Source organism: Syngnathus typhle, linkage group LG5 (genome assembly GCF_033458585.1).
Source record: "Syngnathus typhle isolate RoL2023-S1 ecotype Sweden linkage group LG5, RoL_Styp_1.0, whole genome shotgun sequence".
Taxonomy (NCBI): Eukaryota; Metazoa; Chordata; class Actinopteri; order Syngnathiformes; family Syngnathidae; genus Syngnathus; species Syngnathus typhle.
The window spans coordinates 13729777-13745496 of NC_083742.1; the positions used below are offsets into that span (position 1 = coordinate 13729777).

At 40.7% G+C, this 15720-nt stretch overlaps 1 protein-coding gene across 1 annotated transcript in view; it reads right to left on the reverse strand.

Annotated features, from left to right (window-relative positions):
- Window positions 1-1299: 1299 nt before the first annotated feature.
- LOC133153757 (cAMP-specific 3',5'-cyclic phosphodiesterase 4D) overlaps window positions 1300-15720 on the reverse strand; it is a 74283-nt gene continuing 59862 nt past the window's right edge. Inside the window, exon 5 of the mRNA XM_061277844.1 lies at window positions 1300-1414. Coding sequence (XP_061133828.1) covers window positions 1411-1414 — 4 coding nt within the window. The 3' untranslated portion in view covers window positions 1300-1410. The remainder of the gene's footprint in view (window positions 1415-15720) is intronic.

A 15720-nucleotide genomic window follows, 5' to 3' on the forward strand; every position in this document is an offset into this window, starting at 1 on the left:
GTCGTACAAAGTGAAAAATGTCAACAAAGTGTTGAGGGGAAACATGCTCAATGCAAATGATCTAGTAAGATAAGATGACATATCTTAAATCAAGAACTGGCTGAAGAGCGTTTCAATTGATTCAATCCATCTTTCAAAATCCATGTACAAACTTGACATTTTTATTATCGATAATGAGTACGTTTAGTTCCAAATACAAAGTACCATCATTCTATAAGGGTGGGTCAGTGATTCTCAAAATGAGGCGCTGCCTCTAGTGGTTTGTGAAGACACTGCATACGTTCAGTTGTATTTAACTTTTAGGTTCAATACAGTTGCATTCACTGAATGCTGGAGCAGATATGTTAAAATTGAAATTGATTGGGGGGGAATGAAACGATGTCTTCCACGAGTACATGCAATTATGATACTAAAATATGAATACATAAGAAATGTCGAGCTTCCGTTGAGATGAAGCTCTTCATTCATCACAAATACATTTAAGTGTCGATCATTTGTTTGCACTTTTTTCCAGCAGCGTCTCCACGCACTTTAAGGCAGATCTCCAGGAATCCGTGTCGCCTTCGCAAGCTATTTTTACATTTGTAAGTTCACGCGCGCAGCAACCCTGAGACGAGGCGGATCGATTGATGAGCCATGTGACAAAAAAGCTGCATCGCTCCCCACCTGGAGCGCAGGCGTGGGCCGCCGCAGAAGACAACGCGGCATGATCAATACCCCGCAAGTTAATGAGTCATAACCTCAGAATCTGATTAGATAAACAGATTAGCAGCCAACCACAACATCGCCGGCGGGCGGAAAGAGACACACACTGCAGTTTCGCCGAGAGAGGCAACCCCTTGTTTTCATAATTCTGACTTGTGTTTTTTAAGTTTATGATCGAATTCCTCAGTTAGTGGCCCAAACTCTAGTCAAAATAAATATTGCTCTCGAAATACTGCAGCTTATTATTTTTGTTGTTATTTTGTTTTAAATCGACAAATCGCATGAGTTGATGGTGTTGAAAATAAATAACCGCATATTGTGTATGGAAGTATATCTGTGTAAACATTTTGACTGAGCTAAGACAATTGTACTATCACAACATTGCAGGGCTGGAGGAAAATAATAATTAAAGTGTTCAGCCCTTCATAAATAATAATGATACATTTTACTATACCCATCAAGTGGTATAAAAAAAAAAATGGACAAAAATCCTCTCCACCCCTCAACATTTGAGAAGATCACTATGTGAGGAAACATGGTGTCAGTGAAGAACTACTGCCTAGAGTTCTTGGTGATACTGATATTTATTAATATGCCACCTTATATAACGCTTTTTAAATCAATATTCAACAGACTGAAGCATCCAAGTGAAGCAGATGACTGCATGCTTTACCTTTAGGGGCACCTCATGCTCACTTCAGCAACTTACCTATAAAAAGAAGAGAAGAAGGGTGGAATGGGAGAGAGAAATAAAGAGAGAGGTTAATCCATCCACTCCAGTCAAGTGTAATTTGTGCTGAAACAAGCATGGGAGGACATTTGAGATGACTGGAGCTAGCCCTTGACCCCCTCAGCGTAATGGACACCACGCAGACACTTAGAGGGAGACTCTATCAATTCACTGCAGTGGTGAGAAAACACCTTTCTTTAGCTTCCTGCACTACGGCTTATTGATCGAGTCGAGCCGAGCCTTTCGCGTTGCTCTGCGCTCACCCGCCTTCGTTATCAGCATAGCTCGAATAAAAATAGAATGATATGTCTGCAATGGGAGAAAGTGTGTGTGTGTGTGGGGGAATCGTGGACTTGTATGATAATTCCAGATACTTCTGAAGTGTAATGACATCTATAAAAGAACAAGAACCAGTGGAACATTTCCCTGAGGGTTCGACAAATTTGCTTGAAAATTGCTGTGCAAAGGTTTCGGTTTCAGTCAGGCTCTTAAGTGTTGGCTCCGCACTTACAAGAGTCTGGTAGATATTAAACAATTATTCAATTTGTTTATTGCCTCTCCCAGTCGAATATTACTTTGCAGTTAAACATAAAAAGAATCACAAATTGCGTTTATAACCAGAGTGTTAAGTCGAAAGTCTGCTAGCTCAATGATAATGCAGAATATAAAGGTCCATAGATGGGCTAGAGAAAGTAGCATCCATCGTACAGTAATTGTTAATTTTTAAACAACGTACCGTTAAAAAATTGTTATTTTTGGTATCAATGTCAATCACATTAGTGTATTGATTTCTTAACACCAATACATAAACTCAATTTTTAGTGGCAAAGAAAAAAAAATCCTGGTTCTACTCTTCATTTTGCATTATTTTTACATTAAATCCTGCATTTTTAGTGCACAGCACTACTACACGAGCACCAATGAGGCAGTCGACAGGACAAATGTGATACCATTGTGGCTTTTCTATAGCAGCCGTGTGCAGTGAAGCTTGGGAAGTAAGATAAAACTAAATGGGTACATGGCTATTTTTCATTCATAAAGACCCAGCATGATGTGTATTGTCTTTTACCTCTACACCGCCAACCTTTAAGAGAGGTTAATGGTTGCTAGGATACATAAGGTAATGGAGAAATAATGGCTTATATACAGCACAGTCAGAGAATGTAGCTCAATTAGGTCATACACACACAATTTCTAAGTATGGGTAATCAACATTTAGAACCATATTTTTCACCTTCAGAAGCTTATTTTCAGCTTGTCCATTTTTTTCCCCCCATCATTTCTCATATCAACAAATTGGTCCACAAAGATGCACCGCAGCGCCGCCATCTTTGGAACATGCTGTCAATCAATTGTACAGCCATGGATTTTAATGATTTCTTTTAACAGTTGGATGCATGTTAGCTACATCCGAACAAAAGCCGCCTCACGTGTTGCTTTTTGACCGCATACGGTTTCAAGTGCACAGACTAATAGGACGAGCCTCTCCAGAGACAAAATCCTAATGAAGCTCGTTACCGTGGTGACGAGATACTTGGCCGGGGGGATTTACAGCATCAAATAGTCGTCACCTTCAAAGAGTGCGGTCCTAAGTGAAGGGTGACAGCTTGCGTCTAACAAAACAGATGCAGCTAACAGGTGTGCGCGCCTCATTACGCCCGGCGTTCCATTACGACCCATTTTAATCACTTGCATGAGAAACGAGTGCGACGTGCACAGTACGAATACTCGTGGAATATTTGAAACAAGAATCAGTACCTTTGCTGTCTCATATCAGATGCATTGTAAATGACAATAATGCGGTCATAAAGTACAGAAACAAAGGGCTCCATGTATAAGCGGTGCTTGCTTAAGAACTTAAGCTCCATAACAAATAAAGAGAGCAGACCCAAGCTTCGCTCTAATCGTAGCAGCTTACATTATTTTCCTCACAATTGGGAAGCCACTGTTTGCCATTTTCCCACCCTTGGCAGACATCCTCCGCCCTCTCTCGACACACTGTGCACGCAAGCAGGTCCATTGAGGGGGAGCGTTTTTGGGGGAAATTGTTTTTAAACACAGCATATCCCCATAAAAAATATATTTTAACACTGCATGTTATAGTGCGCATCTCGTTACATACTTTGGTAGGTTCTGCTGTTTTGGTTAGCACAGTTCAAATGGCCTCAGCTGCCCGTGTCCGTCTGTCTCCCTGAACTTATGACAGTTAGTACCTGACCTGTTTCGCAGATGGAGGAAGACGTTCATTTGCGATATTCACTGTGACAACATTATCGGCAAACGTGAGATGGGTGAGTTGTGTAACTGTTTCTCATGCATCATTAGAGCTGATTAAATATTTCATGAAAGAGCCAATCAATGCTCATTGACATTTAAGAAAGTGTGCAGACTGTAGATGTGTTAAATAATTATTATTTTTTGTATATAGATTAAAGGGGTTGACTGTGTTGTGAGCATCCCGCAAATTTTGAGGATTAGAGGTTGCGAGTCTGCAGCAAATGAGTCACAAGGATTACAATTTCATACTGAGAGATGTAATAATGTTACGTCGCTGGCTCACTTTCCCGCCCTGCGCAAGCCAGCAACAAAAACAAATAAATGCAGGGAGGGGAAATGGGATTACAGTTGTCAAAATCTCTCGGGTGTGTTTCAGCCTCCAAATGGGAGCAGTTTGCAGTCACAGTTTGAAGACGCTCATTAGTGTGAAATGACCCAGTACGTCTTTTTAAAGGTGTTTATAGAAGCCGTGCAGAGAGTCTCAACCTTACATAAATCATAGGAGTGTGCTGCTTAGAAACCGTGAAATATTTCCTTTGTGGTAACAAAAAAAAAACCCTCCAGATCTGATTAACGTCGCAGCGTGTTCCATCTGTATGAATAATACAGAAGCTGTACCAATTTAAGTAATGACATTCAAATATAAAAATTTGATCGAGCTCAGTATGGATTCCGGCTATTTTTTCGAACGACGAGCCGATTCATAGCTGACGCTCAAAAGTCACACGGCAAGGTCAGCGGGGTCATTGAAGTTCAACCCGCCGACGCTTGTCGAGAATCAAGCGTGTGATTTACGGGCCGAGTCTTCACCATCGGCGTTGCCTTAGCGTATTACCTTGTTCCTGTCTCTACTTGTAAGGACGCTTTGTGTCATGTTGCTCGTATAATGTTTTTTTGCAGCCTCCTGCAAGAATGTGAAAATCTGAGAAAATAACATGTCAGACTGTACAAAGACAAAGATTATTATTCCGTAGTCCGGAATAAAACAAAAAGTCAATGGTGGCTATGGCATCAATCATGTCATGACTCGTAAACCCGGCATTCTCGCTTGCTTCGTCTCTTCTTCCTCTCTGGCTCCAGAGATAAGCTTTCTGTCAAATACCAATTTCGAAAGAAGATTACGCATTTCTGGCTCTCAAATCAATTTGATCCACTCCGCCGCAACATGAAGACAAGCGCACGCACACGCACAGAAATGCATCACGAAGCACGGGCAAGTTGTTGCATGACAACTCCCTAATCAAACATGGCACAAGTAGCTGTTGCATGATTCCAGAGTCAAATATTAAGGTGCTGGATATTACTTTTTCAATCTGCTATCATTATTTCAACACAAAATGGCTGTCTGTTTTTGATGGAAGGATTTTTCCGATGCATACGGTTGTGAAGCTTTAGGAATTGAGGCTGCATAGAAAAAAAAAGGATGGTTAAGGTCACGGAAGAGCCAATTGGGATGTTTTGACCAATTTTATTATAGAAGCTTTTCTCCTCAGTGTATTTTTTTTTCCCTGTTTGGATTTCATCAAGATCTAACCTCAGGCCAAGAAAAAGAGGGAAGGAATGAAGGAAATCAATAAGACAATCAGCTGCGAGGAATAGCAACCCAGGTGTTGGAACGCAACAGCATCCGACATGCATCGACAGATGAAGTAAATACTTAATGCCGCAGGTATGAGGAGGAGTTCACATCCAAGAGTTGTCAGCAAGAGTCGGCGACATGGACAGGAGAGAAAAATCAATGAGCGGGACGGACGTGACAAGGGCCTCTGGGGAGCATCTAAAAAGCAACAGCTCGCAAAGAGGCACGTGGGATCCTGGAGAGCACGGTGGCCCGTGCGCTCGCGTTCTCTGGAACGATGTCAACTTCTGTCATTGCCATGGCTATAGCGGCGGCATGCAGCATTAGCGCCACTGCTGCGGCTGCTGCCGGTGATGTGCTGTGACTGCAGGTCATTCAGAGTTCACCCTGAGAGAATGTTCCTCTCTTGACTGCATTCCGACTGCTGTGTTAACACAAGATGGATTTGTTTAACTATTTAACATCAAAAACGTGGATGGAAACGGTATCTTGTAAAAAAAAAATATTTATAGGTGCTGCGGGCTTTTCACAGCGGGTAAGGACTCGGCCCAGTAGCAAATAGCGAGAATTTTTTTTTTTTAATTAACTACTCCTGACTGTCCACTTTAAACTTAAATCTGATGTCTTCTCCTTTCCAGGTACCATAACACTCGCCCTACCTCAAGTGTTGCAATAAAACACTCTTGAAGCAAACACAACAGATTAAAAGGATATTTTCAGCTACACCGCTGCACATTTTGAAGCGTGCACATCCATTTGTGCTCTTGTATTTGTGCATGTTGTGGGTGGGATGTGATGTAACTGTTGTCTTGTGTGTTTTCCTGTTTCCTTGATGTGTGGGCATTACTGCAGCGCATGTTGCCAAGATACTGAGCCATTTGGGATTAAGGAAATGTTCTTGAGTTTGCTATAAAATCTCACCAGGAGACCAAAACAATTTCAATTCTAAGCCTTACATATGATCAACCATTTTGCAACATGTCAGGTTAATAAATGACTCCCCTCGAAGTTGGTTTTAAGGCTCCATCGCGAAAGCTGTGTGAGGTGATCCAAGGTCCATCTTCTGTTTTTAAGTATAGGTACCTGAACCAATCTTTCCACTCCAGTTCAATTCCCAGGCCAGACGCTGCACTTACCTGGCACTGCAACACATCATCATGTGAATTATGTATGATAACATATACCTGAAAAGCTACATTGGAAAATGTATAATTTAAAAGTTTCAATATAGAAATTGTATAAACTCTGGGGGAAAAAAGTTTTGAAAAAATATTGTTCGCACTGTGTGGATTACATCCATCGGTTTTCTACTGCTTACCCTGTTCAGTGTGAAAGGTAAATTGGAAACGATCCCAACTGACTTTGGGTGAAAGCAACACAAAGTTGTTCCACGGACCAAATTCCTTTATTTATTTTAATTTATTTTAATACATTTAAGGTCAAACTTAATGACAATATTAAAAAAAAAAAAAGAAGATATCTGGACTGCCAGGACCAAAATGAACCCTGGCCCAAGATAATGACCACAACAATTAAAAATCACTATTCAATAAACTCAAATCCTCAGATGTGTTCTCCAGCTGTCACAGCTGTGAAGAGAAAAACTTCAAAGATTTCTGCCAGAGGCTGATAGCATTCATCCCAAATCACCAAATCCACTTGAACTTTTTCCTCTTCGACACATTACACATACTTAGTTGCACTCCTTAAAGCCATCTGCTCAGTCACACATTAACGTGCTGTTCAAACATCTGTCAGGGTACAAAACTCTTAAGAAACATAGCTAAGTTGAGTTGAACTAAATCCAAAGGTTACGTTACCTGTTGTATATAAGTCTTGTATTGAAGCCTTCAGAATAATAAGAAAAATAAGAAATAAGAGGAAGATAATAATGAGAAAAAAGGCAAGATAGGTTTCCATGTCTGGAACATGCCAAGGATCAGGAAATACAACATAACATACTTATCACATGCATGTATTTTTATTGGAGTATTTTTCCCATCAAGATCTGAGATATGTGATTTCAGGGAGTGTTCCAACAGAAAGTTAGAGCTAGAATGTCTCAATTATGAGGCAAATGTGCAAAACCACTATTCCACTACACTGCTTCTTCCCTTCTCCGCTCACGTATTGACAAATTGAAAAAAAATAGATAAATAATTCTTCGGTGAACCCAACATGCATGTTTTTGGAATGTGGGTAAAAAAAGCTGGATTACAAACCTCAGAACTCTGACGCAGACGTGCTAACCACTCAACCACTGTGCTGCCCACCAACATTCAACTATAGCGCAAAGTGAAAAAGGTTGTCATGGAATTTTCTCAATACTGCAGCTATTATTTTGTGAAGTCAAATCCATGACAGTGATTTTAAAAAGTGTGTTTTAATGTTTGATGTGATTTTCCCCTGTCGAGAAGCAAACTTGTTGCAGAGTAGTAACCTCGCACACTCATTTATCACCACGTGAACCGCCGAAGCAATTCAATCAAAACGAGGGAGTGCATCAGAGGCAGAGGAGACGGTGGACAAGTGGTAATCAGAACAGGTTCTGACAAAAACAAGAGTGCACACAAGTAATCTACTGGTGTACACAAGCATGCATTCATTGCATGTGTATATGAGAATAAAAGACGCCAGGTGTATTTACACAGGCTACGGCGTGTTTGCATGCACATAAAAGACACGGCGTAAAAAAAAAAAAAAAAAAAGAAAGAAAAAAGAATTTAAAAGGATATCGGGAGGTCGCTATGAAAAACGATCAAGGGATGACATAAATGGCAGGACAACACAGGGGACATCTGCATGTAAATTGTACATGCAAATGGTTAAGAGCGGCCACAGGAGGACGATCCACCCCATAGGTCATAGTTGAACAAATAACCAAACACCTTAGACGCCAGCTGCTTTCCTGTCCAAAGAACAACATGATGTGAGGCTCAACGCTGACATTCTCGCCACATAAACAATTACACAAATATTCAATGCGAAAAAAAAATCCATGACATTTTACAAATTTAACTTTCTTCTATATTTCTCAATTTAGTTTTCTTTGGGTATTTTCTTAGACAGGCACAGGTAGAAATGGGGTGTTTACGCCGTAGTGGGAGGCAACACAGCCGACTTGGTTGGCAGCCTCGCTTCATTCCCTCAAGATTCAGCTCAGGGAGAAGCGCCTTTCCACATTGAGATTGACACTCGCATTCATGGTCAGCACAATATCCTTGAGTGCCCACAAAAGTGCCTATGAATAAAATCAATGTATCCAACCATGATTAGAGACATCTTTTCATCGGAAGCACTTCCTCTGACATCGGTTCTACTTGAGTCTTTACTAAACAGTCGCCTTGTCCAATAAACTGTGCAATGCCACCATCCATCATTAGACGCACACTTATCCTAATTAGATACCTTTGCTAGATAAGTTGAAACACATGAGCAGTGCACCCAGGCACTGAAAGTTTTGGACCATCTATATGTCTTATCATTCCTTAACAAGCTTAGGCAGTCATTTTATAGGCAACCGTGACCAATGGAGTCAAGCCAAAGCAATATGTCATTAAGGCTTCTCACCTTACAGATAATAAGACCCCACTCAACTAAATGTGATAACAAAAGCCTGATGGATCATTCAACTTTCATTTTTGGTCACACAACGTTAAGTCGCTCCTCAGAGATGAGATGGGATATGTGCCAAATGATGGCGTTATATAGTCTTTATCTTTGAACGGCGATAACGACGTAAGGCTAAAACGATCATGTCGTCAAGAAAAGAGACTACGTTAAAAGCTCCCCGACACTTATCTACGCGTCACACGCTTGATTCCTCAGACTATTTCTCTAGTCGAGCGCGTTAATCATGGGCGCAGCTAATCAGTTGCTAAATTCTTTCTTTGCAATTAACTATTAGTCAGAGTGGTACCAGTGAAATTTGCAAGAAATGTAGCAGTGCAAAAAAATAACAAAGATGAATCACGGATATGCATTCCGATTTTCTTTCAATTTAGCCGAGCCGTTCATTTTGAATTTTTAATAATAATGTTGGAAGAAGAGTTAGAAATGATATTAACCTGTCACGGATTGACAATGAGCCAACTTGCACAACAAAAATAAAAGCCTCAAACTGTCTACATTTCCATATTCAAATGTAATTTAAAAATAGAAGCAATGGGGGATGTGTATGTGTGTGCGTGTATGGTGCAGTGGCCACTGGCAGAATCTTTCCGTCATTGGGTTGAATCAAACAAGATATCAGCATATCAAAAAAGCCTTTGATGAAGCCCTGCAGCTGGGCGCATTCAAGGCGCATTCACTCTTGTCACACTTTAATTAAACGCGTCGGTGAGCTAACCTCAGCCGAGACACCTTGGTGTGTCTGCACCAGTTGACATCCACTCATTGTCAAAATGTCTACCATGTGACCTTTGTATTTCCGAAAAACACGGAGTACAGCCAAGTACAGACTGCTCTATTCTGCCCAAGTATGTCGAGTAAAGCGTCATTTCAGATATCTGCCACATCATTTCACCTCGTCATTTTTGTCGAAGCATTTATTGACACAACTACCAAGAGTACTTGACATTTATTCTTGAATATACTTTTCTAATAGTATGTTTTGTAATCATATAACCCCCCCCCCCCCCCACCCCAAACAGGATGTGCCTGTTTGGGGTGACGCGGTTGCTATTGTTTAAGTGGAAAATTGAGGAAATCTGCCCCCCCACCAAACTACCACGTATGAGTTATATAACATTAACATTGCGCTTTCTCTCTTTGCTTTTAATGTAGATTGCCACCAAAGTGGTTCATTTGCAACTTATCAAAATGACACGAGCACTTTATTGAGCATCACGCGTCTGCCGTGACTGTCGCAGGATAGAACGCCCGCACTTCAATAACTCATTTCCTCCAGTAAAGGTCATATTTTGCAGCCATTGTTTGGTACACGCCCGCCCTGCAGGGATCAGACAGACAGACCCCGATTTTGTCAACAACTCAACAGTGTGGATAAAGCGGCTTCTCTATATAGGTTTATTTTCAGAGTTAATACTGGTGAGCCAATTTAAATTCTGTTGCGGCAACTATGAAGATATGAATGGAAATATCAGGATTCTTTTTTCCTAATGATGATATTTATCTTTTTTATTTTACCATGAATTTTAATTATAAATTTGCAGTGGCTGATCCACCAACAGCGTGTGTTGTCCACCTGACACATCGACAGTTGAGTAAATAACCCTCAGCCTATTTCATCAAATGTGGTAATGAAATCCAAACCATTACAACAATGGACAGCAGCACTTTTCTTTCCCCTGAATTCTCTCTTATCTTATACCGACCATCACCGTCTCTGTCACAAGTACACAAAGTCAAAGCCGAGTCACACAAACATGACTAATGCCCGATCGCCAGACAGGACAAGTCAATGCGTGTCTGTGATAGCATGCAGCATCACGAGCAAAATCGTGTATGCCCAATCTGTCCGTCTTGGTGATGATACAAAAGCAGCAGCCGCAGACACAGCAGAAGCATCTCCGCACATAAATATATGTATATGCAAATCATTTATTCTCCTGGGCCGAGACGACTGTTTGAGCTGATAAAAACTCGATGAATCCTCGTTTCTTTGCCGCGACCTCAAAAGAAGCTGATTACTTGAAGAAGAAAAACATGTGCTATACCTTTAAAATGAAAGGACGAGCATGAGCATGGACTGACTGCAAGGCCCAAACAACGGGCGACGTGGCCCTGAAGAGACTATTAATAGAAATGGGACAATCAAAAGGTAGCTATAGAGGAGCTGAAGGCTATGGTTATGAAGAAAGAAAGAAAAGAAAAGATCCTCTGCAACAAATGACAGGACGTACAGAAAGTGGATCATCCTGTAAACAATTGATAGAATCATCAGAAATATCTTTCAATAAAAGGAGATTTTACAAATTCAAAATGAGCCACTGCTTAAGCCGCCCATCAGTACAGCGGCAGGGGCCAACGCAGACCACGGATTTTATTATAATGCCGAGGGGGGGTTTGCGATAAGATGCTGCTGCTAGCCCAGACTATAAAAAAAGAGGAGGAAGCAATTTAGACAAAATATTCCCTTATTTGTCCTATGCGGGGGGGATTCCAAAAATGTCATTACCTAATTGCAGATTCTTTCATGTAGCGCATGCAGAAGACATAAAGTATACCTGCAGTCTGATTCTATCCAATATATAAAAATGCCTTTGGGAGAATAGCAGCCAGTTTTGATTGACAGTAATGCAAATTTATGTTAGGGCACACTAAAAGTCTCAGTCAAAGTCTCTTTCTTAAAACATCAGTGCAAGACTAGCAGCTGACCACAGCTATATTCAAAATTCAGCTTTTACAAACTAATGGTGATTTTTGAGGGGGGTTATTCATCATTGTGAGTTTTACTGTGGTTGCGGTTTGCAGTGATGTACAACTGTGTTGCATCAATCCAGCTAAAAGCCATCAAATAAAGATGCGTAAAACGATGATATCAGCCAGTCATGCACTTTGGTCCTCGACTCCGAGCCAAACATTAAACATTCATCATCCATCCGCCTGTCCGTCAATCATCTGTCCGCAAGCTTCCCGCTTGGCCAGAGAGGAAGCTCTGGCATCAGCGCAAACCTGCCAAAGCCACCTGTTTCCCCCGGTCCCCCGCTCCCTCCCTCCCTTCCTCCCTCCATCCCTCTCCCCCTCCCTCCCCTCCCCGCCCCGCCTCACTGATGTGGCCCACTCTTCCTGTTACATAAAGAGCCAGTCGCACTGTTGCAATGCAGCATCGGATGCGGTTGTGCAACAGCATTAAAATACTTCAGGGTCAGTTGGGAGGAAAGTTGAAAACTGCGACTACGGCGGAGGGAATGTAAAGAGGAGTTTGTTGGTTTAGGATGTTTATTTATTTATTTATTGGGGGGGGAGGAAGTATAACACAAAACAATGGACCCCCAATTAGGGTGGAAAGGAGTGAATTGATATTTCAATTTGGCAACTGTGATAATTAAGTGGGAACTTTATTTATTTATTATTTATTCTGTCATTCATTCATTCATTCATTCATTTATATGACAGTTCCCCCCTTTCTCAAACTCCAAAATGTACCTTCAAGTTAACCTTAACCAATATCTTAACTCATTCTCCATGAACGTGCCTTGCAAACTAAGATACAAACAAAAGGATCACACTGTCCAGTAAGCATCCGCTGCATCTCTTGCCTCGCTCTTGTCAGCTACTGATTACGGAGAATTGCTACTTGCCACAATGTGGTCTGTCAAACCAACCACAAAAACAACCCTCCACTTTGTTGCTTCTCTACATTGGGAGAGGTCTGCACTCCACTGTCAGTCACTGATGAAATCAACATTCATGCACACATGCAAAGGATTCAAATTACAAGCAAAGCGCTGTTGATAAAGAGTGCATGGCTCGCAGAGTAATTAAATGCTCGCGTGTGAACATGTGGCACAAGGTGCTACTTTGGTAATGGAGGTGTCACAAAGAGCTAAAAGGCTGTCACTTCAATTGCGCATTCAACAGCACAACTCATTTGCATTCACCATCCGCATTCATGTGCTCATGTCCAAGCCACATACATAAGTGTTGTTTTATTGACACCAAAGCCAAATCCAATTTAATTCTGCTGAGGTAGACTGTGTTGCTGCTTGTTAACACTCCTGTCTTTTTGACAAGAAATTATTATAATCCCAAACCGCTACACTAAAGTCCCTTTGAAGAGCTGTAATACTGCCAACAATTGCATTGGAAGCGCCGCCTACATTAAACACATTATCAGCTGTTTGCACATGCACAGGTTCCGTTAGCTCCGAAATGGGTACAGTATGTCCCACCAGCTGCATCTTTAAACCTACCGAGTGAGCACTTTTATCATCAAGGGTCATGTCCTTTTGCATAAATCTAGCCATTTTTTTAATTCTAATGTATTTTTACAGTATTTGTTTTTTCATTTATTATCTCATTGGAAACAGATTAGTCAATAAAATAATCCTATAAAATTAGAATGAATTTGGTGACCAAAAGAACACAAATTATACATACACGTTTCCATAATATAATAATTTAAGAATTTAACTTGTTACGCAAAACACGTAAATAAAATCTCCTCCTAAAGTGAATGGAAATAGCATTAATCTGTTACAGCCTTGGTGTTACTTCTGCCGTGTAATACAAACATACAAAAGTGAGCTTCACAATTGACTCCATAAGCAGCAACAATCATGTTTTAGTGTTTTTTTCTGAAATAACTAAGAATTAGTGGTACTGATATAAGTATATTGTCTGTCTTCATGTGTTGCTTCACCCCTTGTGTTCAAATATACGTATATTGTGACACCACAATTATCAATGCTATTTTATATGACCCTGGAGGTGATATATTTTATTTTATTGTTGTTTTTTTAAATTATGAGACAGGTTTTGATGTTTTTTTTGGCCAATCAGCATTTTGTTCGCATTGATGATAGAAGAGAAATCAATTTGCAAGCAATTTCCATTTGAGCAGCTAAGCTGTACATCAGTCCAATCAGGCCGCCGAGAAGCATTGTCTCCTTAATGAAGTGTGGAGTGTTACCACTGAGGGCTAAGTGTATGTGTGTGTGTGTGTACGTGCGTTTGAGTCACTAGACTTTAACACCCAACGGCCCCGCGAATCCTAGCAGCAGTCAAACAATAAGGAGATGATTGAGGTAAATTGCGCTGGTGTCTGTCGCGCGCTCATAAATAAATTGTCTCTCCCTTTGCCCTCACGATACAACACCTTCTCTCCTCATCTGTCACATCATTTGGATCTAGTCTGTCTGACGCTTCTTATTGTTGCCATTTTTTCCCTAAATGTCAAAACATAAAAATCGCCTTGATTACCTAGGCGTTGTCTTTGCTTACCGCCTCGGACTGTTACTCTCTTACGATAAGAATGTTTGTCTTGCATTTGCATGGATAGCTGACACATCACGCTTCATATCAACACATACAGCCAGTTTGAGTCACGTTTCTAACCAACAGGACAATTCAGGTCCAATCCATAAACCGTGATCAGACTTGATGTCAATAATGTAAAAAGTAGAGACTGACTGATTTACCCAAATAATCTTATGATTATCAATCAACTCTGGTTCAATCCGGGTCACGATTTAATGTCAAATTAAAATGATAGAGTAGAAGGGAAGTAGTTTTTGGTTGAAGGGCATTTGAGGGCTGCGTGGATGATGTTTTGCTATTAACGTCACTCATTTTGTTGCTTATATGCGGCATACACCTATGGCCTAATAAGTATTATTTTCACATGTTTTTGTACTTGGAAATTCCTCTAATCTTTTACTATTATGAGTATCCAAAAAGAATGCAGCTCTGTTTAATTCAGCATTCAGCCAATGCTAGAAAAGAAAGAAAACCAAATGGCTAACATTTGGTACTAAAATGGAGACAGTTTGGAGTCTTTGAAACACATTAAAAGCCATACTAAGATGAAACTGCTTTAGAAACCGTCACATCAGGAAGACAACTGGATTGGATATTCTTAATTTATCCTTTTTTTTACTGTTTACTATGAATGAGCCATTGCATTCATTTCCAATGAATGCACTGTTCTGTTGCACCAAGCCATCTGCCCAGGGTCCTGCTTAAGTCATCAGCGGGTTAAAGGGTGGAGAGCACTGCTATGATGTCACACTATTTACATAGCTGACGCAGCTACGGCTATCCCGACACACCCCGTGGTGGAAATAGAAGCCAGATCTGGGTTTACTCTTTCTCAACTGTTCTGTGGACATCTGGCTCAGATCCCCAAACAGGAAGCTCGAGGACCTCCAGAGAAGTTGAAGACATGCAGAGTCAACACGGAAAGGATTCAACACGGTTTTAAATTTGCTTCTGGCAATGATTCCGATTTACTCAAAAAGCTTTGCTACCAACAACCCTTTTCCACCATATCAAAAGCCTCTGGTTATTAATGAGGAATAGTGGAAAAGATTAAAAAATATATTTAAAAAAAAAGAAGTCCTCCTTAAAGTGGCTGATTGGGGAGAACGATGGTGGTGTGAATGGTTACATAACTTGAAATAACCACCACGGACAAATCGTTGCATTCACATGTGTGCGCACAGACACAGATAATTAAGTCATAAAATTGAAATTACACACGCTCGCTCGCAACATATACGAGCACTGGGCGCCTGAACATTGGATAACAGCCGTCATAAAAGTGATGGGAAATTTAATAAAGAAAAAGACTCCAGACAGACAATGCAAGGAGACAAATGAAGTAAAGCCACATTTTATGCAACCAAGAAGTTAAGCAGGTAGATGTCACAAGAGTAAAATTAGCCGTCTAATCACCAAAGACATGTCTACCAAGGTATTTTAACCCCAGTATCACAACGACAAGAAAACCTAGCAAATCATATCT